Genomic DNA, 25,033 nt, shown 5'->3' with positions numbered 1-25,033 from the left:
AAAGCAGAAAAAAGCGGGGTGATATATCAAAACGCTACCGTGAAAGTTGGAGGACAGGAGCAACAGCACGACGATGTCTTGCTGACGCGCCGTCACAGATCAGCTGCATCTCTGCACCACAGCGCCGATACGGGATTCTATGCCTCCCATCGCCATCCATGCACGACCCTGGAGAGACTTCTCTGTCGAAAGCACAAGAGTTATCTCATCACAACGCATTTGTCACCGCAAATACCCTCATGTAGGAATTCCGTGCCATACAGCTACCACAGCTAGCTCATTGCCTTCGTGTAAAGCTTGGGTATTTCATCTACGACAACAGAACAGTTAGAAAACTTCTCAGGATCACTATCCAAGAGACACTTTTCGATCGCATACATTCAGTAATAAAAAACTGTAGTTCGTCCTTCGCTTGCACGGCTCCATCTACGGTACTGCCCAAGCCAGCGGTGTAGTCATGTCCTCGTACGCCTCCAGCGGCAGCGGGTACGTCAGCAGCAGATCATTCTCCGATGCGCCGTCGATCCAGTGCACCGCCTTCGCCGCGGCGTCCTCGCGGGCCAGCACGAGCACAACGTCACGGTCATCCGGTCCCACACGCATCGCACGGAAGTCCTCCAACGCAAGCGTCTGCCCGGGCATCGACAGCGCAGCACGCAGCGCAGCGGTGCTCGTCACAGGCGCGTGCGGCGTGCGGGCATCCATCACAAACCCACGCACGCGCAGCCCCGCAGCGCCACCGTCCCCGGCACCGCACGTCGACGGCAGCACCACGCCGGCTCCGTCGCTCGCCTGCAGCACGCGCCTCGCCACGTCCGCAACGCCCTCTCCACGGGCGGAGGACGCCACCTTCACCGCTGAGCCGTACGCGCACTTCAGCACCGGCGTCGCGCTGATCACACGGTTCCTCAGCCGCGTGCGGGCCTCGCGCAGCGTCTCGTCGGCCTCGCCATCTCCGTAGCGCTGCACAGCAACGTGCACGCGACCGCGGTGGTGGCCGGCGAAGGCGAGCGACAGACTGCGCACCAGCGGGCACACGCCCTCCTCGTACGACACAACACCCACCACCGGCAGCGCCATCAGCGCATCAAACAGCGGTGGCAGCACCGCATCCGCCACCACGTTGGCCGCCGCTGCCGCCGCCGCCGTTGCGTCCTTCTCCCCGTCCCCGTCAGCGGCGGCTGCCTCCGGGTCTGCCGCAGTCGTGGCGGGTGCCTGCTCCAAATACACCGGGGTGGGGAACTTATCGTGCAAGTAGGCGCGAAGGTGATCCGCCTCCGCTACCGTTTTGAAGCCGGCGTTGATGTTGAAGTACAGCGGGTTTGCGCGGGCAATGAGGTCTACGACGCGCTGATTTTCGGCTATGTCATCAGAGAACTTCCCGAAGACACAGCCATTCGATGCCTGTCCCGCCAACAAAGTCGCGGGTGCACACCCGTCAACGTTGTCCAACGAAATGGACAGCGACGGCGGCGCCTCGGTGGGTGTGCGGCCTCGACTGCGGTGCAGCTGCATCAGGTAGGGCAGGAACTGAGGGGACGCCTGCCACGGCCGCGCCATGATGAAGGCGTTGTAGAGGAACGGCAGAAACAAGTCTGCCGCCACGCGGGCGCGGTGGTGCAGTGCGGCTGACGCGAACTCGCGCTCGTAGCGCGTCGATAAGAAGCGGAACATGTTCGTGCAGTACACAAAGGGGGCATGGGTGGCGTAGCGGCGAGGACGTCGCGGCTCCAGAGGCGTGGAGTGCATCGGCTCAGCGGGGAACAGGCGCGCAACATCGACGGCTTCGTCCGTGTTCGAACCTTTCAGCACCGGAAGAGAGCTGTGGGCGGTGTCCGTGAAGGTGGAATTCTCCAGCCGGCCCAGCGTCGTCCACATCTCCACCAACTTCGCTGGAAGATCATCTTCGTGATGCACGTCCAGCTCTTGAATATTAAACTGCTGTGCATGACGCACACCTCGTGCCCAGGAAATGCCCTTGTCAGCCACTTCACCCTCATGAAGGAAACCTTCCTCCGTCCGCACAATGGTGCCGCCGTACTCGTTGAACAGGTCCGTGATGGCCACGTCGCGGTTCACGAAGTAGTCGTCGTTCATGTACACGTGCACGGCGGTCGTGTTCCGCACACGCCAGATGTGCTGCTCAATCACGTGCGAGTCAGCCGTCAGCCGCATCCCGTACGGCATCAGCGCGTCCTGGTGCACCGTCGTCAGCCGCAGATGCGTGCCACGCGAGCGCAGCGCCTGCACGGACGCGCCACCGCACACACCGGCAAGGAAGTTCCTCGCGCCGTCCACCCACGTCGGGTGGTGCCCGGGCGACACAATCACCACACGCCCGCGGTGCCACTGGACGTGCTGCTCCAGACTGCGAATGCTGTGCCGCAGCTCGTCGGTCTCGCGGTCGCGGTTGTCGGCGCCGTTGCGTGCGTCGCCCTCCACGCTTTCTAAGAAGCTCCCCACCGTTTTCAGACCGTCGACGCCGTCCGACATAAATTTCGGCACACAGCTCAGCGCCGCAAAGGGGTTCACCGCAGCCGTGTTTGTCGGCTGCCCTTGATTGCTGCGGTTCTCTCGTCGGGTGTCGCCATGCGGATCGTTCGTGGTTGTGGTCGCTGCGGAGTCTACCAGCATGGGGTAGCCGGAGACGTACGTTTCGTTCTCGGCCCTCAAGACATCGGCTATGCACGCTACCCGCACCTCCTTGCGATAGTGATGGTTTGCCTCCGTCCCGTTGACGAAGCTGTAGATGTAATCCACGTTGCTGAACTTCTCCAACAGCTCGGCAGCGGTGTAGGTGCGGCGGCTGATGGAAAGCCCAGGCAGGCGGTCCGGTTCCTCGAGCCGATACTCCCCTTCCCGCCCCGTGCGTTGGAAGACTCGGGGGTCTGGCGTCGGCGGTGCGGGGAGCTTTGTGGTGGTGGTCGTGGTCGGCGTGACCACCACAGCAGCGTCTGTTGGGGAAAGCTGGCGTTTGGTGTTCTCGCCAGCGTCAGCCACTACAGGCAGGGTTAGAGTAGGCGGCGGGGGCGCGCTACTCCACTGCTGTTGCTGTCGCCGTAACGCCTCCTTCCGCACCTCCTCTGCAACTTGTCCTTCTTCGGCGGTGAGGGCACTGCGGCCGGTGTCCCGCACGCGCTGTGAGGCCTCCATGGGAGAAGTGCTGCGGAGAATCGCCAGCCCGAAGATGATAAAGAAAGCGCCAGCAACGATGCAGAGAGTGAGCAGCGACAGGCGCGGCCGCCGGTTGCGCCGCAGAGGCGCACGGGGGGCGCCCCCCATGGGCAGCGGCAGCTCCGTGGGCTGGTGCCGTAAACTTATTTTACGCATGGCCGATTGTTGTCGGTGCGGGTCAGCTATGTACCTTTCAGGCGTAAATATATATGTATATATATCAAGACGAAAAAATAGCTATTCCGTTAGTTACGGTTACTGCGCTAGTAAAAATCGAACTGCGAAGATGCGTCTGCAGTGATGACAGCGAAAGAAAAAAAAAGTGAACGTTAAATAAGAATTTTGAAGAAAGCAGCCTCACAGATAGAAGCGTCACGGCGTAAGGTTGTGCTATACGGCAAAGAGGTTCCACCTTTCCGTGTCACCAGTTGTGACGGCAACAGCTTTTTTCGAACTACAAAGGACGAGTAGTTTTGGCAGCGTGCGGAGATGCGAAAATAGGCTTCTTTGTTGGCCGAAAGAAAAGAAAAGAGGGTTTCGCGTTTGCTGTGAGCTGCACCAGATCGGCAGTGTCAAAAGAACAGAAGGTGGCTGGTTGCGGCGAAAGAGAGGAAAATACACTTTGTTTTAAAAAGAGGAAAAAAAAAGAGTAAATTCAATGATACTAGATGCTCCGACTTGACAGCGAAGTATGACAATGATAGGGTTGATGTAGGGAGGGTACTCGTCAGGTACGACTCGGAGGGGTGGAAAGAGGAACGAGCGCGGGTATGCTTTCTCAAAATAAAAAAATAAAACGTATGGGCCTGGGCAGAACCACCAAGTTGCTTTCTTTGTTCTCCAGCTTTATCTGCCATTTATTTCGTACCCGTTCAAACCACAATTCAGGCGTGAATGCACACACGCACGCACGCACGCAATGACACGAAAGTGATGAGCAAATTGGCATTTGTTAAACCACAAAAACGGTATCACAATCAAAAAGAAGAATGAAGAGGAGGGCAAGAATCGTAGAGAATAAAGGGGATGTATGTTGTCCCGTGTATATGCAAAGAATCGGTCCAACTCCTCTGTGAACACGGCTTCGTGTGTTTGCATGCACCGCGTGAATGGCGAATGCACCGGCGTTTCCTTGACCGGTTTCCACTGTTCCCTGTCTGTCCGGCGTTAAGGGTCCTGTTTCAGAGGAGGAGCGAAAACACAGAATTCCGCCTCGTACGACTCCCTCCTCCAAATCTGGCATCGGTGAGCTCACGTAAAGGTGACGCATGCACTCGTATTGTCACGTGCAGCACAGATACTTCCCTGTCCACAAGAAAAATTTCGATTTCTTTCCTACGTAAGAACAAAAAGGCGCACGCGGCTGCCCAGCTATCGCACTGTTTGCCGAGCAAGTCCAGTCTCGACGAGAGCACACACCCCGCACACCGCAGAAAAACAAACCACGATCAAATCAGATGTATGTAACTGGCCGGTGTGGAAGCCGCAAGGAGTCGATCCAGTTGAATCCAGGTGCCATTGCCAGCAAATGAAAACGAGAGTTTTGAAAGAGAAATTATTGACTTTACGGCTGCGACCACTGCAGCTGAGCGCCTAGATTCTCGTACTGCTCTACGGGCAAGGGATAAGTGACGAGCAGATCATTCTCCGATGCGCCGTCGATCCAGTGCACCGCCTTCGCCGCGGCGTCCTCGCGGGCCAGCACGAGCACAACGTCACGGTCATCCGGTCCCACACGCACCGCACGGAAGTCCTCCAACGCAAGCGTCTGCCCGGGCATCGACAGTGCAGCACGCAGCGCAGCGGTGCTCGTCACAGGCGCGTGCGGCGTGCGGGCATCCATCACAAACCCACGCACGCGCAGCCCCGCAGCGCCACCGTCCCCGGCACCGCACGTCGACGGCAGCACCACGCCGGCTCCGTCGCTCGCCTGCAGCACGCGCCTCGCCACGTCCGCAACGCCCTCTCCACGGGCGGAGGACGCCACCTTCACCGCTGAGCCGTACGCGCACTTCAGCACCGGCGTCGCGCTGATCACACGGTTCCTCAGCCGCGTGCGGGCCTCGCGCAGCGTCTCGTCGGCCTCGCCATCTCCGTAGCGCTGCACAGCAACGTGCACGCGACCGCGGTGGTGGCCGGCGAAGGCGAGCGACAGACTGCGCACCAGCGGGCACACGCCCTCCTCGTACGACACAACACCCACCACCGGCAGCGCCATCAGCGCATCAAACAGCGGTGGCAGCACCGCATCCGCCACCACGTTGGCCGCCGCTGCCGCCGCCGCCGTTGCGTCCTTCTCCCCGTCCCCGTCAGCGGCGGCTGCCTCCGGGTCTGCCGCAGTCGTGGCGGGTGCCTGCTCCAAATACACCGGGGTGGGGAACTTATCGTGCAGAAACTTCCGCAGCTGATTGGACGCCTCCTCCGAGTTGAAGCCGGCGTTGATGTTGAAGTACAGCGGGTCCTCCACACGAATGCGTTCCGTCAACTGCACATTCAACGTCAGGTTGTCTTGGAATTTGCCATACAGGCACTGCGAAGCCAGGCGTCCGCCACGCAGCGTTGACTGCCCACAGCTGTCAAAGTTGTCCAACGCAATTTCCACCGACGGCGGCGCCTCGGTGGGTGTGCGGCCTCGACTGCGGTGCAGCTGCATCAGGTAGGGCAGGAATTTCGGCGAGGCGACCCACGGCCGCGCCATGACGAAGGCGTTGTACACAAACGGCACGTACAAGTCTCGTGCTTGGCGAGTACGGTGCAGGTAGGCGTTGTGCGCAAACTCACGCGCGTAGCGCGTCTGCATGAAGCGGAACATGTTCGTGCAGTACACAAAGGGGGCGTGGGTGGCGTAGCGGCGGTAGCGGCGCGGAGGCACTGAGCGTGGCCAATTCTCCGCCGCCGTGTAGCCGTGCGCCACATCGACGATGTCGTTTAAAGCGACGGGTAGAAGCGGCACCGACAAGTCTACGTGATTCTCCGCTCGCTCGGCAGTCCACCTGCTCAGCAGATCCTCGGGAAGGTAATCGTCGTGGCGCAGGTCCAGCTCCATAATGTTGAAGAGCTGTGTGTGACGCACGCCCTCGCCCCATGTGCCGCCCTGTTCGGGACCGAGTTGGCCATTACGCAGGATGCCTTTCTCTACCCGCACAATGGTGCCGCCGTACTGGTTGAACAGGTCCGTGATGGCCACGTCGCGGTTCACGAAGTAGTCGTCGTTCATGTACACGTGCACGGCGGTCGTGTTCCGCACACGCCAGATGTGCTGCTCAATCACGTGCGAGTCGACCGTCAGCCGCATCCCGTACGGCATCACCGCGTCCTGGTGCACCGTCGTACGCGAGCGCAGCGCCTGCACGGACGCGCACCGCACACACCGGCAAGGAAGTTCCTCGCGCCGTCCACCCACGTCCGGGTGGTGCCCGGGCGACACAATCACCACACGCCCGCGGTGCCACTGGACGTGCTGCTCCAGACTGCGAATGCTGTGCCGCAGCTCGTCGGTCTCGCGGTCACCAATGCCGGGGCGGATGTGGTTGGGCAAGATCTTAAAGAGGTCCGCTATTGTCGCCGTCTCCGTCATCTTTTTCAAATACGACGCGTGGCAGGCCGGTGCGGTACTCTTGTGCTGCAGCTGCACCCCCGACGAGAGTTCTCCGCCGTGGGCGTACACAGCGTTCTCCAGTTCTCTGAACTGTCCGATGCAGTCCCCCAGCGTGCGTTTGCGGAAGTGATGGTTCATCTCGCTGCCGTTCACAAAGCTGTAGATGTAGTCGGTGTTGCCGTAGAGCTGTAAGAGCTCCTGTGGGGTGTAGGTGCGCCGGTTAATGGTAAGCCCAGGCAAGCGAGCCGGCTCCTCCGGCGCGTACTCGCCACTTTCGAACTGGCTCATCACATCGTCAAACACCGGCTCGGGACGTGCGGTGCGGGTGTCCTGTCGGTCAAACACATTTACGTACCGGTGCGGGGACACGGGAGTAGGAATTTGCGTCCTTGTCGTCGCTGGGGGTTCCACGGACGTGCCGGTGGCTGGTTGAGGAGTCAAGGCCACGGTGGGAACTGGAGAACCCTTTTCCGCCTCCGCCTTGTCGACCCTGAGCGCCCCCATAGAGTTGGAGAAGGAAGTTAAGACGTACACGGTGACCACCGCCACCACGAAGAGTGTCCCACAGGCGACGGAGAGGAGGGTGGATTTTGGCTTGCCGAGGCGCCTGCGAGACGCGGTCGGAGGTAGATGCGGCGGCAGCGTGTCGGGCAGCCGCACGTGGACGCTCTCCGGGACCTCCCTGTTCCCGCGGATACGGCTGTAAGGCAGCATTACGGAGTCCGTGCTATCCAATCGTTTCTTTCCTTTTCGCTGTGTTCTCCTTCCACAACGACGGTCGCTGGAGAGTGTAGAAGAGCGTTGGTTTACCCCGCTGACCTGCAATTCTCTCTACCAAACGTGAAGCAAGGTTGTTGTTTTTTCGCTGGTTGTGTTCGCCGAAACAGGGTGATACCTATTCGTGTTGATATGCTTCTCAGCTACGACAGCAAGAAGACAAGAAAATAAATAAGGAAATCGAAAACGTCGCTTTTTCTTTTTTGAGGGACTTTTAGCTACCTTTTACGTGTATTGTGGCGTCCGTTCTTTCTAAGCGTCAATCCCCCGCGTCGTTCGCTTTCTGATTTATTTATATATTTCTTTATTGTGATGAGGATTCTTTGCACGGTTTCTTCGTTCTGCAGTTGTCGCCGATCTACACACGGCACCGCACCTTCGCCAGCACGCAATCGAGACGTTGACGAATTACTCCAGTTGTGACCTCAACGGCGGACGTGGCGGCTGAAACGCACAGACCACTTGCGACAACCGCGTGCAAGGGGACAACAAGCAAAAAGAAGGAAGAGAGAAGAGAGAAGAAGCTAGACACAGGAAGATATATATATATATATACGCTGATTCGTGGGAAAGGAACAATGAAACAAGGAGCGGCGAAAGCGGCGATAACCCAATCCGTACGCCTGGAATTGAAAAGAAAAAATTCAATGATGTAGTCAATGAAGCGTGAAGCGCCAAATACGAGAACAATACGAAACCCAGAAAAAAAGACAGACGAACAGCGTTAACGGAACAGTCTCTAATGAAAAAGCCAAAGGTGCTTTCCGTGAAGTCTGTGAGACTTGCGGGTGGAGCAAAGGAAAAGGTGTGTTCTCGCGTTGTACCAAACACAGCAAAAGCGAATGAAAAGAGTGGAAGCGACGGTGAACGGTGATGTTCAGCTGAATCGTATCAGATGGAGCAGTGCAGAAATATCGAAACCAGACAAACAGACGGGTGCGTCAAATGGACGCTGACCGCGTCAGTTTAAAAGCTCAATTCCACAACAGAGAAAACGAGAGAGAAATGAGTTGGGAACGGGAGGTCTAGATTCGTTTCAAACGCCTATATATATATATATATCACACGTGAATAGAGCGACGGGTGAGAAGGCAAAAATACTTCCTGTGTGAGTAAACAGCTCGGTATTTCCGCGAACTTGAGTGGCAGTTCTTTAAACTCTGAGTGACCGTTTCAGCAGACCCAACGAGGGAGAAACGTCAGCAAGGGGGGGGGGGAGGCAGACAAGAGAAGCGGAAGGGAATAAGTGGGTTAGAGAGAGAGAGATACGGCCAGGTGGTACCCGAGCTGCTGACGCAACTTGTTTAGGATACAACGACGTGAGATGGGAAATTTATTGTAAAAAATCACGTAGATCCAGCGTGTGATTCTTTTGTTGACTATTGGCCCGTCTCACTACAGACGCGGAAAGAATCTGTTCCCCTGCGGTTTCTTTCCATCCGCTATTGCAGCATCAACTTGTCTGCAGGAAAGGGAAAAACAAAAACACGCGCTGCTTCACAACGTGGAAGGCGAAGACGCTTTGCACTGTCTGTGCTGCCGCAAAAAGTGTCTTGTTTGGTTTGCATTTTTCGTTGGCGTTGTTGTTTTTCTTTTTCTTTTCTTTTTGCCCTGCGCTTGGCAGTAGGTATGCTCGTCAGCACATCACGGAGAAAACAATGTTGATGCCAAACAGAGAAGTTCTTCGCTAAGAAACCCACCATATTTGGCATTCTCCGAGATGAAATCGCGTAAGAAGGAAAGTGTAGTCCGCGCGGGGGAAAAAGAAGAAGAGCAAAAACACAGTTCTGCAACTCATCTCAACAGTTTAGCAAACGGCTCAACCCAGCACGACGACACACACAGAAGAAAAAAAAAGAAGGAGACAGCAAGCCACCTTGATTTCTCTTCGTTTGTTTGTTTTGCTGACGAAATAAGCACACAACCATTTGCACGCCGTAGGCGGAGCTGCGACCATCCGCGGCATCCGTAGCGGCACAACAACACGAAGGGAAAGCAGCACACATATACATATACGCTGAAATGCGTTCAACACATTGAAGATCAGAAAAAAAAAGAGATTTATTTGTACACAGGAGCATCACCACAAGGAGAAGAAGAAAAACAAAGCACTCCGTAAAACACAATACATACACTCTTGTCAGAAATGCATGAGTGCCCACCAGAAACAAGAATAGTAGTAAAAATAATAGTCGGAAAGAAGAACTGATGTAAAGAGAACAGTTGATCCTCCTATTTTGTTTTGTTTTTGTTTTCTTCTTAGAATGCATTTCACATATTTTTGTCGCCATCATATAAGCACAGAGAAAAGATACGCAGCGGGTGTTCTTTATTATTATTATTGATTTACTTGGCAAAAGGAGGGAGGAAAAAGGAGCTGTGTTGTGCTCGGCCACTTGCATGACGCCATCCATGTCTGGAGACCTCGTCCACGCAATGTGGTTCTCTCACCACTCCCTCACGTGGTCTAAAGCAAATGAACCGCGTCCATCGTCTGCAAGAGAGAGGTGATCAAGACGTCCAACGCTCCTGCCGTTGGGATCGGCACACTTTCTAAATAAGGGTGGTGCACCGCCTCCGCCGCGGTGATGCGGTGCTTCGGCTCGTACATGAGACAACGACGAAGCAAGTCCACCCCCGCCCCCGACGCGCTCGCGGCGAACGGCGTGGCGGCCATGTACTCGTTAAACAGCGGGCGGTCAAACCACAGTTCTACGGGGAGGTGGTACGAGTTGGCGGCACTGCGCGCGCTCTCCTCCCGCCGCTGCATCGCACTCGCGCTGTGGTAAAAACGCTTGTGCGCCAGCTGCGTAAGAACATCGGGGGCGCGGCTGCTGCTGCTGTGCGACTGCGACGACCCCTGCGCCTGCTGCTGCTGCTGCTGAACGTAGACATCACCGCCTACCGCCAAGTCGGGCCGCTCCGCTGCTGCGCGGCTTGCCCGCTCGAGCCGCTCCGTTGTCCCGGTGTAGGACAACAATGACGGCCACGTCTCTTTCGTCGGCGAGCCGAGGAGCCAGAACATGCGCAGCAGCTGCTCGTCCTCGTTGCGTCCGCTAAACAACACCTTCCCGGTCGACATCTCAAAAAAGATGGCCCCCATCGACCAAATATCCACGGGGTAGGAGTAGAGGGAAGAGCTCATGAGCACGTCCGGGCTGCGGTACCACAGGGTGACCACCTCCTGCGAGTACTTCTTCACGGGAATCTCCTCCACGCGGGCCAGACCGAAGTCGCCGATTTTAATGATGAGCTGATTTGGTGCGTCGCGTGCGCTCGTCGCCTCCTCCCACGGTGACACGCTACCGGGTGGTTTGTTGCTCTTATCATTAACACAGTTCGGCACGAGCTGCCGCGGCGGTGGCGGCGGCGATGACGGGAGCGCCGTCAGAGCCGCAAAGTCAGGCCCGCGCACGTTCACAAATATGTTCTGCGGCTTCATGTCGCGGTGCACGACGCAGCGACCGTGCAGGTACTCCAACCCGAGAAAGATCTGCTTCAGAATGGGCCGCACCTCGGTATCTGCGTCGAGCAGGCGCTGAGGGCGGGACTCCATGTACCGCTTGAGATCGCAGTCGCACAGCTCGAAGATCATTGTAATTTTGGGAGGTTCGAAAAGCACTTCGAACAGCTCCACGACGTTGTTGTGGCGGAGCTCCTTCAAGAGACAGATTTCACGGATGGCCGCGCCGGGAATCCCCTCATCGTCGCTCGTCACCACCATGCGCTTGAAGGCCACCACCCGCCCCGTCTGGATCTCCGTCCCCTTGTACACGCTTCCATAGGTGCCCTCTCCCAGCTTCACCACGTGGCGGTACCGTCCTGCGGTAGACATGAGGAGCAATAGAGGCGGCGAATATTAATGTCCAACAAGCTAATACAAAGAAATATGAGGGCCGTCACACCACTCAATGGATGTCACCGGTGACTGGGAAAGAAGAGAAACTGTGTCGAGGGAGAAGTACGAAGTACGCCAAGAAGGCAGCAGGCACTTGAAGGCGCAATGGCAGGCGGTGTCAATCACCCGCGGACACTACCGCGACAGCAACTCAGCAGTACTCTTTGTGCAGCCGTCTTACGTGCTCGGCCAACTCGCGTGTTTGTCCGCCTGTGTCTGTGCGCTTGAATGGGTGTGGGGATTGATAGCAATAATGATAGATAAAAAGCTACCGTTCAAGAAGAGAAAACAATGAAGAAACCGAAGGGAGCGCGTGCAATATGATCTGACGGGTTGCAGGAAACCAAAAACAATAATAATAATAATAATAATAATAATAATAATAATAATAATAAAGAAAACGGGGGAACACTACTAATTACAAATAAACGGAAAACAGAAGAAAATAAAAAGAGGAGAGAGAGAGAGAGAAGTCACAAAGGAGGAGTTCCGCAGGGTACGACGTCGCCCCTTGCCGAGAACACAAGCAAAAAAAAGGAAACGTGTGTCTCGAGAGCTCCACTCACCACCACGAAGACAGAAAGAAAGAGTACCAAAGAAAAAACAAAAACAAAAGTAAGAAGAAAAGACTCTACTGAAGCCAACAGTTAATGACACAAGATTCGCTACGCTGGCGGGCTCGCTTCACACGATTACCGCAAAACGGGGAAAACACCCGGAAAGAGAGGTAAAATGAGATGAGTTCTCCACACCAACAAGCACGCACACACACACACACAAACAAGAAAAAAAAAAAAGAGAGAATCAAAAGTGCGGCACCAATGGACTCCACCTACGTGTTTGTCTTTCTTTTGGATTATTATTCAGAGGATTAAAAGAAAAAAAAATGATTAATAAATAAATGCTAAAGATCTTCCGACGTGTGGTTGGGATTTTTGGGGGTAGCAGTTCTACACATGAAAACTGTGGGCATGTAAGGGGATTGAACCAAGCCTTTCATAGTTTCCATTGATAGGGCAGAAAAGAAAGAGAAGAAGAGAGAGGAGAACGGAGGAGAACGGAGGAGATGCACGCACGAGAGAGCCGAACTTACCTGACACACCGCAAAAAGGGGGTGCTTTTGCTGTTGCTATTACGCAACACATTTCTTCTAGGAGCGCCAGTGTCCGTAGCATTTCGCCATACGCAACGAGAGAAAAAAAGAAACTTACTACGTGAATGGAGCTCTTCTCTTCTTTCTATTATTTACTTCAACTACAAGCACATACAAAAGTACGCTCATGAAGCAACGACGCCGTTCAATTACGTCTTATGTGCTCCGAGAAGAGCAGTGTGCGAGCCCCTTCCTTCCATTCGTTGATCCTTGGGTATCGAAGTCTCCCACCGATTCTATCGCACGGGGCTCGAGCGACCGAAGAACCCAAGATGCGTTGTTCTTTCTACACCGTATTTGTTGTTCTTGCGCTATTGACGATAGAGTAAATGCATAAACGAATGCTGTCAGGTCTATCAGAAACAGAAAAACAAAACGTAGAAACACGAATAACATAGAGGCAAAGACAGGAGAAAAGAAAATTTATGATACACACACACACACAGATTCGGCGGCACCTGACCTCCAGCCAGAAAAAAAAACACGCCACATCAACGCAAGCCTTCCTCACTGCGTACGTTTCTATTCGTTTAATGGTATCCGAAGACCCCCCGCAGAACGCGTGGTGCAGGTGAGCAGACACCGCAAAAATAAAAGAGAGACTTACATGATAATGCTGCTACCGCTGCGTGCCTCATAGGCGCGCAGCTTTGCGTTGAGCTGCCCAATCGCAGCGTCTTTTCGGCCTATGAGCGTGTGCGCATCCTGGAGCTTCTTGTTTGTGTCTGCGAGCTCCTCCTGCGCCCGCCGTACCTCCTCCTCATTGGCCGTCAGTCGCGAGCTGAGCAGCCGCACCGTCCCTTGTAATTCCTTATTCAGCTGATCCCGGTACTTGGCATCTTCGAGCAGCTTCGCCCGCGCCGCGTCCGCTTGCTCAAGGGCGACCTCTAAATCGGAGTGTTCCCCTTCAGCGTTGCGGTGGATGTGCGAGAGCTCGCGTTGGTAATGCGTGCACATTGCCTGCGACTTGGCCAGATCGCTGCGGAGTCCGTTCAGTAACTCATCCATGCGGCGCATTTCCATCCCTTGCGCCTCACGAAGATCCTCCATTTCCTCCTGCAAGCCGCTTTCACGCAAAGCGGCCTCGCGGCGCAGCTTGCCAACCTCCTCCCGCAGTTGCTGAAGAGCCGCCTCCTTCTCAACAAGTGCCTCCCGCGCACGTGTAACCTCGCCGCGCACCTGCTCGGACGCCATCCGCGCCGCGGCCACCTCGGCTTTGTGCCGCTGCGCCTGCTCCTCCAACTGTCCCTCCACCTGCTTCTGATGCCGCGCCTGCTCCTGCTGTAGCTCCATCATTTTTCGCTCGTTGTTGTGCAAGGCATTCTCGAGCTCGTCGCGGTAAAGGCTGGCGTCCTCGAGTTGCCGCTCCAGCTGCCGCTTTTCCTCGGCTGCGGACGCGCCGCGCTCCTGTGCGTGCGTAGCGACGGCGCGGAGGTCCTCCATCTCCACCTTGGCATCCTGCAACTTGCGGTGTGCGTCCTCCAGCGATCGGCGCTCCTCCTCAACCTGCTTCGCCGTCCCCTGCACGCGTCCCTCCGCCTCCTTCGCCTGCCGCTCCAGTCGCTCCACCGTCGCCTCGAGTTGCGCCTTGTTGCCACGCAGCTGTGAAATGGCCTGCGCCGCCTCCCGCTCCTTCTGCAGCGCTGCGTCTTTTGCCTTGGCCATTTCGTCCGCCGATTGGATCTCCTGCTTTGCAATTTTCTCCTTCGCGGCCTCCAGTGCACTCGTGCGGCGTGCCAACTCGTCGCGGAGCTGCTGTGCATCCGCCGCGAACTGTGCGAGCTGATCCTGCGCGTAGCTGAAGTCGGTGGCGCTCTTGCGCACCTTTGCGCGCAGCTCTTCCACAACAGCCTGATGCGCTTGCTCGGCCGCACGCTCCCTGCTGCGCTGCTCCGCCTTTGTCGTCTCTAACTCGTTCGACAGTCGCTGGTTCGCTTTGTCCAGGCTCTCCGCACGCACCCGCAGCACCTCCGCATCCGCCTCGCCGTCTTTCCGCGCCGCCCGCTCCTCGGCCAGCTGCTGCGTCAGTGCATCCACCTCCGCCTGCAGGGCGGCCACCTTCTCTCGATGCTGCCGCTGCAAGGCCTCGCGCTGCTGGAAGCTGTCGCCCACGCACGTCTCCTTCTCCTTACGGGCTTGCTCTAGTGCCTGCCGCAGACCTTCCACGGACTTCGCCTCCCGCTTCACCGTCTTCTCCACCTCCCGCCGCAGCTCCTCCTCCTGCTTGTCGCGGCTTTCCTTCGACCGCTGCAGCTCCTCGCGCAGTCCGTCCGTGTCGCGGCGGTAGGCCTGCTTGAGGGTGTCGAGAGCATGCTGGTGCTCCTCCTCCGCCACGCGCTGCCGCTCCTCGCTCTTCTGCAGTTGCTCCGCCAACTCCTGCTGCTTCTTTGCCTGCTGCGCTGTACTCCGCTGCTGCTGTTCTCGCTGTGCGTCCAACTGCTCCCGCAGCGCGTTGCACTCCTGCGCCATGTTTGCCTGGAGGTCGCGGATTCTACCGCTGGCCTCCGCACGCTCGCGGTCCAGCTGCGAGGACATCGCCTCCAGCTTCTCGTCGAGCGCCTCGCGCTCGTCTTCGGCGGCCTGGTGCTGCTGCGACACCGTGTCAAAGTCCTCCTTCAGCTTGTCCATCGCTGCGCGCAGGGAGGTGATCTCGCGCCCCTGCTCCGCGATGAGCGACTCCGTCTGCTCGCGGTAGTCGGCCATGATGTAGCTCTTCTCATCCCGCTCCCGATCCAGCAAGGCGAACAGTTCCTTCTTGCGTCGGCCGGCCTCTTCGGCCATTTTACTCTTCTCCGCCATGGCGCTCTCCGAGACCATCTTCAGCACGTGCAGCTGATCCCGCATCTGCCGCGTCACGGCCTCGTGCTCCGCACGCGTCGCGGCGGTCTCGTCCGCGTAGCGGTCACGCAAGGCACGGGTGTTCGCTCGCTCCCGGTCCAGCGCAGACTCCAGCGCTTCCAGCTTCATCCCACGCTTCATCGACTCCTCTCGCGTCTCCGCCAACTCGCGCTCCGCCGCGATCAGCATCGCGCGAATTTCGGCGTTGCGGTTGGGGCTGTAGCCGCCCTCACTCCCCGCCCCCACGGACTCCCGGTACGGAAAAGAAGGGGCTGCCATGTCGCCTGGTGACCCGCCATACTGCACCAATGCCCGCTGTGAAGGGCTGTAGCCGGAGTTGTTCATGCCTGCCACTGAGGTTGTCGGGACGGCGGTGAAGAGGCGAGAGTCGTTGATCGTCGAGTCCGCTGGCACTTTGCGCTGCCCGGCTGGGGCGAAGGTGTTGCTGTTTGTGCGGCGTGCCGCCGCGGCGTGCACCGCGTCCACCATCGGGCTTTCCCCCAGGCGAGACGGTGGCAAGGAAGTGGAGCTTGCCGAGGGCCGCTTGTCGATGCTCTCCTGCCGCCGTGCCTCCGGTGACGACTCCAAAAAGCTGACGGTGGTATTTTGCGGGTTGGCGCGCGTTGCGGTGCTGTTTGGTACGGCTTCTGCTGCAGTGTTGAGGGGCATGGACCCTGTGTGATCGAGAGTATCTCGTGTATTGGAGTGCCGACCGTCTTCCTGTGGCCGATAAGGGGAGCCCTGCGCCGACTGGACGAGCGCCTCGTTTGGTGGACTCTCTTGACGATAGGCCGGCAGGGGGGCGCCCTTATTCGAGTGCTGTCGCGCGGTGGGTCCCGAGGTCAGCGGTGGAGGCACCCCGTTTAACGAGCCAGCATCCACAACAGCGTCAGAGCCGACAGCATCGCCACCGCCGCGGAGTGAGGACGACGACTCGCGACGGCGCTGACCAAACAAAGACGCGCCGCTGCCCTCACGTCGTTGCGACGGTGTGACGTCGTCCCTCTCATCCTCCGAGACCGCCGCGGCCGCCGTGAGCGCGTTTGGGCTCGGCGTGGACGGTGCAGAGGAGGCGCTGGAGGCCACGGGGCGCTCCATACTGTGCCTCACCGCACCCGCTTTTGTCCGCTCTTCCGCCACCGCCTCCACCGTTTCCTCCTTGCGCACTGGCGACGGCGAGGGTGGCGCTAAGTTAGCTGCCGGGCCGCCACGCCGTTCCGACATGGTGGAGATGATTCTTTTGTTGGTGTAACGGTATGGCTGGGGTTTTAACAACGTAGAGACGCCTTCAACTACTAACTTTGGAGGGGAGATGAGAGAGCCTCAAATGATCGCTTATGCAGAGGGGGAAAGAGGGCTTCTTTTGTTTTGCCGAGAATTACAACGAAGTGTGATGGCTTAGCTTTCGGGGCTTATACGTGTCGCGCGGAGAACGAAAGTGGCGCCGAGACGGCCCGTGTGGGAGCTTATGTTTCTATGGTTTGTAGCGAGGTCTAATGTAAAACTTATGCTCCCAGTTTCCTGCTGTTTGGGATCTACAACAAGCTTCGTTAATCCAACCCTAAGGAAGAGAAGGAATGAAAAGCACGCTTTTCTTCAATTCCAAGCGTTGAGAGTACCTGCCCATTAAAATATGTAAATATGGAATCCGCAAACACCGAAACCAAAACCGCTGGTGTGTGACGGAATAATAATAATAGCTTTACACAGGAAACAAAAAGAGGATACCGCAGTGTCGATACCTCACAGTACATACTAGTTGCAGAGGGTGGGCAAAGACCGATGCAAAGCAGGGAGAAGTTGTCGAGAGTGGCGAGAGCGTGATACGGTGTAGGACACTCGACGATCAGCGTGGAAGAGTTTAAACCGTTCTCTTTTCGATCAAGACTGCTGAGCAGGACCGCAGATGACGGCAAAGCAGAGCGTGAAAAGCCAAAAAAAGGCATGGCAGCCACAACAACAACTACAAAGAACACGGTCATGCATAGGAGAACGCAAAGGAGAGTTCGGTTAGACAAAGTCAGTTGATACGCCTTTACATTTTTATAAGCAGAAGATACTGTCCCCGGATATATAGATGAATGAGAACAAAAAAAAAGGCTCGATAGCCTTTTCAGAGCGTAGTGAGAGAATGTGTGACCTTTGGCCGGATTCTCGCGATCGTCAACGCAGAATGTGGCCAAAACGAATACATGAAAGAAACGCAATAGCTTTCAAGGCAAGAGTTTCTACACCCTTGGGATGTTCTTCAAAACCAAGCTACGCAACAGCTGCTGGCACGTGGTGCGGTTAGGCGTGGACACACCATACGTGCCAACGCCCCACAGCGCCCACATGTTTGCCGGGTTTATCGTCAGAGCGCGTTGCAGCAAAGTCAGGCCGCGCAGCTTTAGAAGCTCCAACTCGTCCTCCTTTCTGATGCCACACGGCGCTAAGGTCTCGTTTTCTCTTGACGCACGTGGTGTCGGCGGCTGGGTGGAGGCGTCCCGCAGATACGACAGCCCTAAACTGGTCAGCGCCCAGTCGTTTCGGGGGTAGTAGCGTAACGACTTCAGAAGCCACGCCGCCGATGCCGACACGTGCTGGTGGTTGCTGTTCAGCGGTCTTGTTGGACCACCACCGGACATGCGAACACGTCGTGCCTCTTCACTCATCCAGTACGCAGCGTAGGACAGCCACACGTGATCCATCGCGTGGGCGCAGTTCTCCGGCGAGGCCCGCCGTGCAGCCGAGTCCGACTCGGGTGGCAGACGGGTGTGCGCAGTCGCAGCCGCTGAATTTAAAGCAGCAGCGAAGAAGTCAACCGCCTCCGTCGAGGTCGCCCCGACAACGCCGTGAGAGCACGGCGGGTGCAAAGCAGTTGACATGGAAAGGGAGGTGGCCCCTTCATGGACCCCGCAGCTAGAAAGTGACGAGCTTACCGACAGACAGCGCAGGCGCCCGAGGCCGCAGAGGGCGCCAACGTTCGCAGGGTCCGCGCGAAGGGCACGCTGAAAGCCCTCCTCCGCTAACTGTAAGTGACGCAGCGACCTGGCGTGGACAGAGGGAGGTGCCAACGACAAGGAATGCGCAAGAGCGACGGGGTCAAATGGAGACTGCGAAGTGCTTCGCAACTTTCGGTAGTCTTGCACGGCGTGCGCGTGGTGCACAACGGCGTCGTGGCAGAATTGCACGAGATGCGGCGGGACGCTGAACAAGGCGGATGTGTCCACCACTCCTGTTGGTCGAAACCCAAGCAGCGAGGCGGTGGTCCGCACGTCAACACAGTTTCCTCCCCGTGTGAGGTGGGCGGCGCTAACACCGCCTGGAGACGCTCTCGGAGCTGGTGCGTTTGTTTCTGGCGTCGCACGCCACAGCTGCGAAAAACGGCACGGAACGTTGTGAATGTGGCTCCACGCCAATCCCACCTCAGCGGTGGGGGTGTACTCCTTGTGCGCCGCGTAGTCGTTGCGAATGACCTGTAAGTACGCGTGTGCCGTGTCGGGGGAACCCACGCGATGGGCAGCGTAGCAGTGACCAAGCCAACACCGAAGCGCCGCGCTTGTGTTGTCATGTTGTACAGCATCGAGCAGCGAAGAGGGGATCCCCAGCTGCGTGCCGCCCTCTCCATCTAGTTGCATTAACGCAGCTGGCGGCACAAGCGTGACTTGCATTTCACGCAGCTGATCGACGGAGGTGGAGGTGAAAATGTGCTTCAGTGTGTCGCGATCGGCGAGTAGCTCGCTATGAACGCTGCGCAAGAACTCCTCGCCACCGCGCAGCGTCATCCACCGGCAGCGAATGGCTGCGTTGGCGTTCGACCAGAACTGACGCACCCACTTCTCAGCCTCCTTCACGCGCGGCGCTGGCGAAGGCTCCGCGGCGGCTGACGCTACTGAAGTTTTCGTTGCCGCTTTGGATGCGTTCGTTGTCACTTCCCTCCGCCTCTGCTGCCTCGCCTCCATCGTGGTGAACAGTGTTTGGAGATTGGCATGCGATGTTGATGCTGAGGAAGATGTTGCCGCAGCCTTCTTCTCGGTTTGCAAGGACACAGACGCCGCGTTGTTGAACACCTCCGCCGCCTCCCACTCCACCATCCACCACAGCACCATCGCCGTGTACGCGAAGTGCTCCGGCGTCTCGACTGAAGCGCCGCCGCTGCGCACCGCCTCCCACGCCTTGGAAAGCGAATTCGTGATCCGTGTCGCCAGGCTGTTCTTGGGGCTTTTCTTTGTTGCTGAGACGGCGGCTGAGGGCCCCACTGCGGTCGATTTAGTGGAGCTTTTCACCAGCGCATTCGATTGTTTCTCCTGCCTCTTTGCAACGGATGCGCGAGACGTCCACGAGAGAATCTGCGGCGCCTCGCCCGCCTTCTTGCTGAGCTTATCCTCTTTGTTTCGTTGTGGCTCTGCCGACTTATTGGATTCGGCCGCTTCGCCTTCGTCCTCGTCAAGTTCAGAAAGGATGCGTTTAACGGCATCGCGAAGCTGCACCTTCATGCTCTTCTCCGCCGACCACAACACGCCTTCATCCTTCTCTTCGGCCCCTCTCCTGTCCGCACCACATCCTTCCAGCGCAAAAGGCGTTTCCGTGTCGCTCAGCGCAAACACGCCGCGCAAGATTTGGCTTGTCCTGAGGTATACTTCCTGGGCTGCCTCCACACTCCGCACGAGATCATCTACCGGGTCGTCTGTGGTTGCATTCTGATCCCCTGCCATCTCTTCTGGTTGATCAAATCCGGCGTTTCTCCACAGCGTGCGCTCTCCTGCTTCGACGCTCGGCAGGGAGTACGCCCCTACCACGAGCGTCTGGCGAGCACGACAGGCGCGGATGAGGAGCGAGCACCTACAAGACTCTGCCACCAGCTGCGTAGCGAAGAGAAAAAGACCGTCGTCGAGCTTCGCGACGTGCGCTTGTCGATTGTCCGTGAACGCCGCCGCAATGGCGCCAGCGGCAGTGGAAGAAGAAGAGGAGGCGGAAGACCCTCCTGCCTGTTTGGCTGCATCTTCTGCGTTGGACGTTGTGAGTGCCCACGCCGTCCTCCACCAATCCTTTTCCGCGCCGCGCGAATCCTCTCCGCTGTCCTGCCGTGACCCCGGAACCAATCCCTCGCGTTGCATCGTGCGTGACGCGGCACGCAGGAGTCGTCCCCGCACCTGCAAGTCGGCTTTCAGGGAAGATACAGCGAGTTGGAAGTGTCGTGCCGCCCGTGGCCACCGCGCGCCACCATCGAGGCGGTGCATCCCGTCGACATAAAGCGCGAAGCAGCCCAGGAGAACGGATGAGGTGGCGGTGAGGGCTGGGACAGCTGCCCGCAACTCCGCACCCGGCGTGAGCTCCACACCGCTGCCGCTCGTGTCCATCAGGACGCTGCTGCTCTGAAGAGCAGAGGACTGGGTGATGGAAAGCTCCAGGCCTTCTATGACGAGCGCCACAACCGACTCCGCGTTCGTAGAACCGGAGTACTCGATCACGGCCCATGGATCGTGCTCGAGGTGAACGGGTGATAGCTGCTTTTCCGACCCGCGGATCTGCAGAATCGCACTACGTAGATACGCGCCAAGCAGCCCGCCCAACGCGCCACCGTCGTGGAGGTGCTGCGAGACGATGGTGCGTATCGCACGTGCAAAGAAGAGCACTGCGATGTGTTCACGTGCAACCAAGTCAGCAGGCTCCTCAGCCCTATCCGAAAATTTGTTCTGATGTTTGGGCCGCCTGCTTCGTCCATCGCTCTGCGTTGCACGCACAGTTGTGCTCGTTGATGATGCGCGGTGTCGCAAGCTCACATAACGCCGAAACGCCTCCCACTCCTCCTGCACCACCCCAACACTTTGCTCTAGCTCGCCCAACTCGCGCAAGTCGCGACTGCCAGAGTGCATGGACAGGTTACTCTCCCACTTCGCCGCTGTGGGTGACGCTCCGCTCGTCGCATCGATACCGATGGCACGCTCCTGCTGGCTCAGCTCAAAGACCCGCAGCAGATCGGCCGCTTGTCGCGCCCAGTAGATGAGAAGCTGCAGAGGTACACGAAAGGACACCATCTCGTCCACCAGTGGGTGGCCGTCCGGACAGCTGTCCGCCGCCTCCCCTTCGGACCCGCACGTTTGCAAGGTTAGCGCTTCACGTTCGTAGAAGCGAGTCACAAAGTCCATCACGTCCGCCGCGAGGAGGAAGATGGAGTCTAGCTGAGGCGGTATGGCAACCCCAAAGAAGCGATGGAGAAGCTGGTGGAGGTCTGCCAGCGCCGCCTCTAGCACGGGCAGTGCCAAGCGCGTCTCCCCCAGGCCCTGCTGCAACGCACGTAGGCACCGTTGGTTGCCCGTGCAGGATCGTGCGTACACTGAGGAAGGAGCGACGGGTGGCGCTGCTGGACCGTCTTCCTTTCTGCCGGATATACGAGACATCAGTCTGGAAGGGTCAAACAGCACCGACCATCCACTCTCGTAGCTGTCACCCATTTTTTCAATCGCAGAGGACTTCGTGGTCTCACCTGGCGAGCCGGATGGTGTGGGAGCTGGAATGCCACCGAACAAAGACGCTGGCAGAGCTTGCCCATGCTGCCACTTCAGCCGTCCGCGCTGCTGCATGCGATCCAGCATTCCGTACACAATCGCGTACGAGGGAGACATCTTGGTAAGCGGCCGGCAAATCTCCCCGTGATCGGCGTTGACGAGGTAGAAAGGGTACCGCGGATCGTCCGGGGCCGGGTTGGCTGACTCGGGGTCGACCACCCGCACGAGACCGTTGAGCTTCTTCGTCTCGCCAAATGACACAATCCACACCGTTCCGCGCGCGCGATCGCCGCTTTCGGCAGACGACATCGTTGAACTGGAGGACGCCGTCCAGGTGCTTGGCTCCAAAGTGAGCGACGACTCCATCGCAGCCACGTAGTTCCTAACGGTGGTGTCGCTTTGCGACGTCGTCAGTACAGACCCAAGACTCCCAACGGCAGGCTCACCGCCGACCCTTTCGATCACGTCGAAAAAACGGTCATTGAGACGCATCAGCTCGTGTTTGTTGTGATCGCCCAGCCCGGTCACCACGCTCGTCGGGGTGAGGCCACCCAGTCCCTGGTAGTACTTTTGTAAACCCGTAATAACACTAGCCACGGCAGATCCAAAGTGCGGGGTGCCGTAAAAGACAACGCCTCGCACAGCGCGCAGCAGCACGTTTGCCTTTTGCACCGCCGCACAACTTCGGCTGACGGCGACCGCCTGTGTCGTGCGTTCTGCGGCGCTGAAGTCGGTGGCGAGGGAGAGAGCGGCGGCGGAAGGCGGGGCGAGGCGAGCGGCCTCGAACAGGGAGATGAGCATTTGCTTGAGCATGAGCCCTCCCATTGAGTGCACCAGAAACACAACGGGTCTCTGCCCTACGCCGACCTCCGGACTGCCCAACCGCTCCGCCAGCTCCGCAGCAACAACGCGCATGTTCTGCAGACTTCGTATATCCCGTGAAGGTTTCTCTGCTTTGTCCTTTGCAGCCTCGTCAGCCTCTGGGGTGGAGCCGGAAAGGTTGCCAGCGCTGCTTTCATCCTCGGCGGCCACGAGGGACCCGGTAGAGTCACGGATGCTCGTCAGCAGCTGGAAGAGAGTGTTGCCTGCGTACTGGTTTTGCTTTGCCTGCGTCGTAGATGCACCACCAACTAGGAGGTCCTCCTCCTTAGCGGCTGCTGTGTCCACTGTCGTTTTGAGTAGAGTTTGGCTAGTCTGTTCTTCCCCGCGATGCCGCGGCTCGCTTTCCCTCGTCCACCACTCAGACACCTCCTTCGGCGTCAAGGTGGAGGCCGACTCTCTCGCCGACTGCCCAACTCGATCGGCGAGCGATTTAATGTGACGAAGTGGGTCACTTTCCTCTGTCAGCGATGGTTGCGACGACGCCGAGGAGGGAGACACCGAGCCATCGGCAGGTTGTTCCGTCGAGGACGACAGAGGTAACAACGGTTTCGCAGGCGTCCCCGCGTCCTTTCTCGCGTCGACTTTCCAGTTAAACAGGGCGTGCGCGTAGCCGACGGTCAGCACTCTGGCCATGGGGAAGTCTTGAGGGAAAAAAACTGCCGGCCACACAATTCCCTGCGCGTTTGTCCAGCACTTAAATTCATCACTACCGATTCCATGCAGGAGTACGATGTCGAAGTCGGGGCCATTCGGAAAGGCGGCCGGGTCGGGCTCGTGCAGCAGAAACACCCGGTTTGTAACCTCCTTGAATTTAGGAGAGTTCTGCAGGTACGGCTCACTCGTCGTCGCAGGGTTCAACACACCATCTGAAAAGAACTCCTCGAGGCCCTCACGATTGAACTCCATCTCAGGAAAAGCAGGTCAGGAAGGGGTTGCTTTTGTTGTTGTTCTGTATGTTTCGCCTCACCTTCAGCTGCACTTTAGTTGATATATATGGATGAAGGTATATATATGCATGTGTGTATAGGTGTGCGATGAAGTGTTCTTGTTCGATTCCAGCGTGGTGCCACATTTTTTGTTATGAAGCGCCCCCCTCTTCATCACGAACGAGAGAGGAAAAGAAGCGGGCACCGAAGTAGGTGCGCTGCGGGAGATGGCAGACAGCGAAGAGCGACAAAGAACAATCAGAAGTGCAGAAAATGAAGGAAAAGAGCTCTAATTGCTTAGCCGGCCGCACACTGATAATAAAGCTGCAACAGGGATTCTGACGTTTATTTCACATCGAGGACGCCTTTTAGGGAGGAGTGCTGCAGCGGACCGCTTTTCTTGACTGCACGAGAGTGAAATCATTTGTGAAACACCTAAAGACTCTTCTCTCCGATGTATATGTGAAGCTGTAAAGTTGGTTTCAGGCTTCCCGAGAAGCAGTTTAAGGTCGCTGAGTTCGCTTTGCAGCTTCTTTTGTCTTCTTTAAAAAGTCTCCTGTTTTTTAAGGGGGGAATCTCTGCAACTTGAGGAGAAAAGGAAGAGAAAAGAGGATCACGGCCGAACTGTGCTGTGCAAAAGCGCCAGTGGTGAGCACCGGCGATACGACATCATCAGAAAACAAAGACAAAGAAATAAATTTAAAAACCCTTCAGCCCTAGCGGGATGAAGACGCACAATAATTGAAAGCACTCGACCAAAGCTCTTTTTCGCTTTGAGGTGGAAGCGTAAGTGCAAAGGTGAGAAACCGTTTTTTCGACCGCAACGAATGCCTATTCCCTGCTCTTGCCACGCATCGTGAAATCAACGGTAAAAGCCACATTTGGGGGAAAAACTTTTTTGGCCTGCTCCGCTCCAGAACGTCAGCGAGTCAGAAGAAAGAAGAGGGGGCTAATATACATGTCGGAAATTCAACGTTTAATGTAGCATACTACTAGGAGAGGGAAATGATAGAGAAAAAATGGAAAATGTTTAGAAGGTATGAAGCACACTCCCGCTCCTTTCAGTGGGTGTTTTTGAAGAGCAGCTTGTACACCTACTGCCTTTTCCATCCAACTCTGAAACGCAGCAGTTGAAAAAAGCGGTCAAAGTCAGCTTACAGATACAACAAATGTATGTATAGAATCACCTGAATATATCACGTCTTTCCGTTTTAAAAAAAAAGGCCAGATAATAGGAATTGAAGTGACGGCTAACAAAAATGATCAGTTTTTGATGTGTGACCAAGTGGCAATATT

The 25,033-nt window shown here is 57.1% G+C and overlaps 5 protein-coding genes across 5 annotated transcripts; all 5 read right to left on the bottom strand.

Annotated features, from left to right (window-relative positions):
- Positions 1-426: 426 nt before the first annotated feature.
- On the bottom strand, positions 427-4,026 carry ABB37_06701 (hypothetical protein; the record flags this gene model as incomplete). Its single annotated transcript, XM_015805068.1, has 1 exon — positions 427-4,026. The coding sequence occupies exon 1, from the start codon at positions 3,328-3,330 to the stop codon at positions 427-429; it is 2,904 nt and encodes a 967-aa protein (XP_015656361.1). The 5' UTR covers positions 3,331-4,026.
- Positions 4,027-4,738: 712 nt separating this feature from the next.
- On the bottom strand, positions 4,739-7,486 carry ABB37_06700 (hypothetical protein; the record flags this gene model as incomplete). The annotated part of the gene is made up of 1 exon (XM_015805067.1): positions 4,739-7,486. The coding sequence occupies one exon, from the start codon at positions 7,484-7,486 to the stop codon at positions 4,739-4,741; it is 2,748 nt and encodes a 915-aa protein (XP_015656360.1).
- Positions 7,487-10,016: 2,530 nt separating this feature from the next.
- On the bottom strand, positions 10,017-12,442 carry ABB37_06699 (protein kinase putative (CRK); the record flags this gene model as incomplete). The annotated part of the gene is made up of 1 exon (XM_015805066.1): positions 10,017-12,442. Exon 1 carries the CDS (start codon positions 11,382-11,384, stop codon positions 10,017-10,019), a length of 1,368 nt encoding a protein of 455 aa, XP_015656359.1. The 5' UTR covers positions 11,385-12,442.
- Positions 12,443-13,203: 761 nt separating this feature from the next.
- On the bottom strand, positions 13,204-16,662 carry ABB37_06698 (hypothetical protein; the record flags this gene model as incomplete). The annotated part of the gene is made up of 1 exon (XM_015805065.1): positions 13,204-16,662. The coding sequence occupies one exon, from the start codon at positions 16,660-16,662 to the stop codon at positions 13,204-13,206; it is 3,459 nt and encodes a 1,152-aa protein (XP_015656358.1).
- Positions 16,663-17,666: 1,004 nt separating this feature from the next.
- ABB37_06697 (hypothetical protein) lies at positions 17,667-23,717 on the bottom strand (the record flags this gene model as incomplete). Its single annotated transcript, XM_015805064.1, has 1 exon — positions 17,667-23,717. One exon carries the CDS (start codon positions 23,715-23,717, stop codon positions 17,667-17,669), a length of 6,051 nt encoding a protein of 2,016 aa, XP_015656357.1.
- Between the last annotated feature and the right edge of the window lie 1,316 nt (positions 23,718-25,033).

Source organism: Leptomonas pyrrhocoris (assembly GCF_001293395.1).
Source record: "Leptomonas pyrrhocoris isolate H10 chromosome Unknown, whole genome shotgun sequence".
In the NCBI taxonomy this organism is placed as follows: Eukaryota; Euglenozoa; class Kinetoplastea; order Trypanosomatida; family Trypanosomatidae; genus Leptomonas; species Leptomonas pyrrhocoris.
Note: the sequence above shows the minus strand (reverse complement) of the source record. Positions and strands in the feature narration are given on the sequence as shown.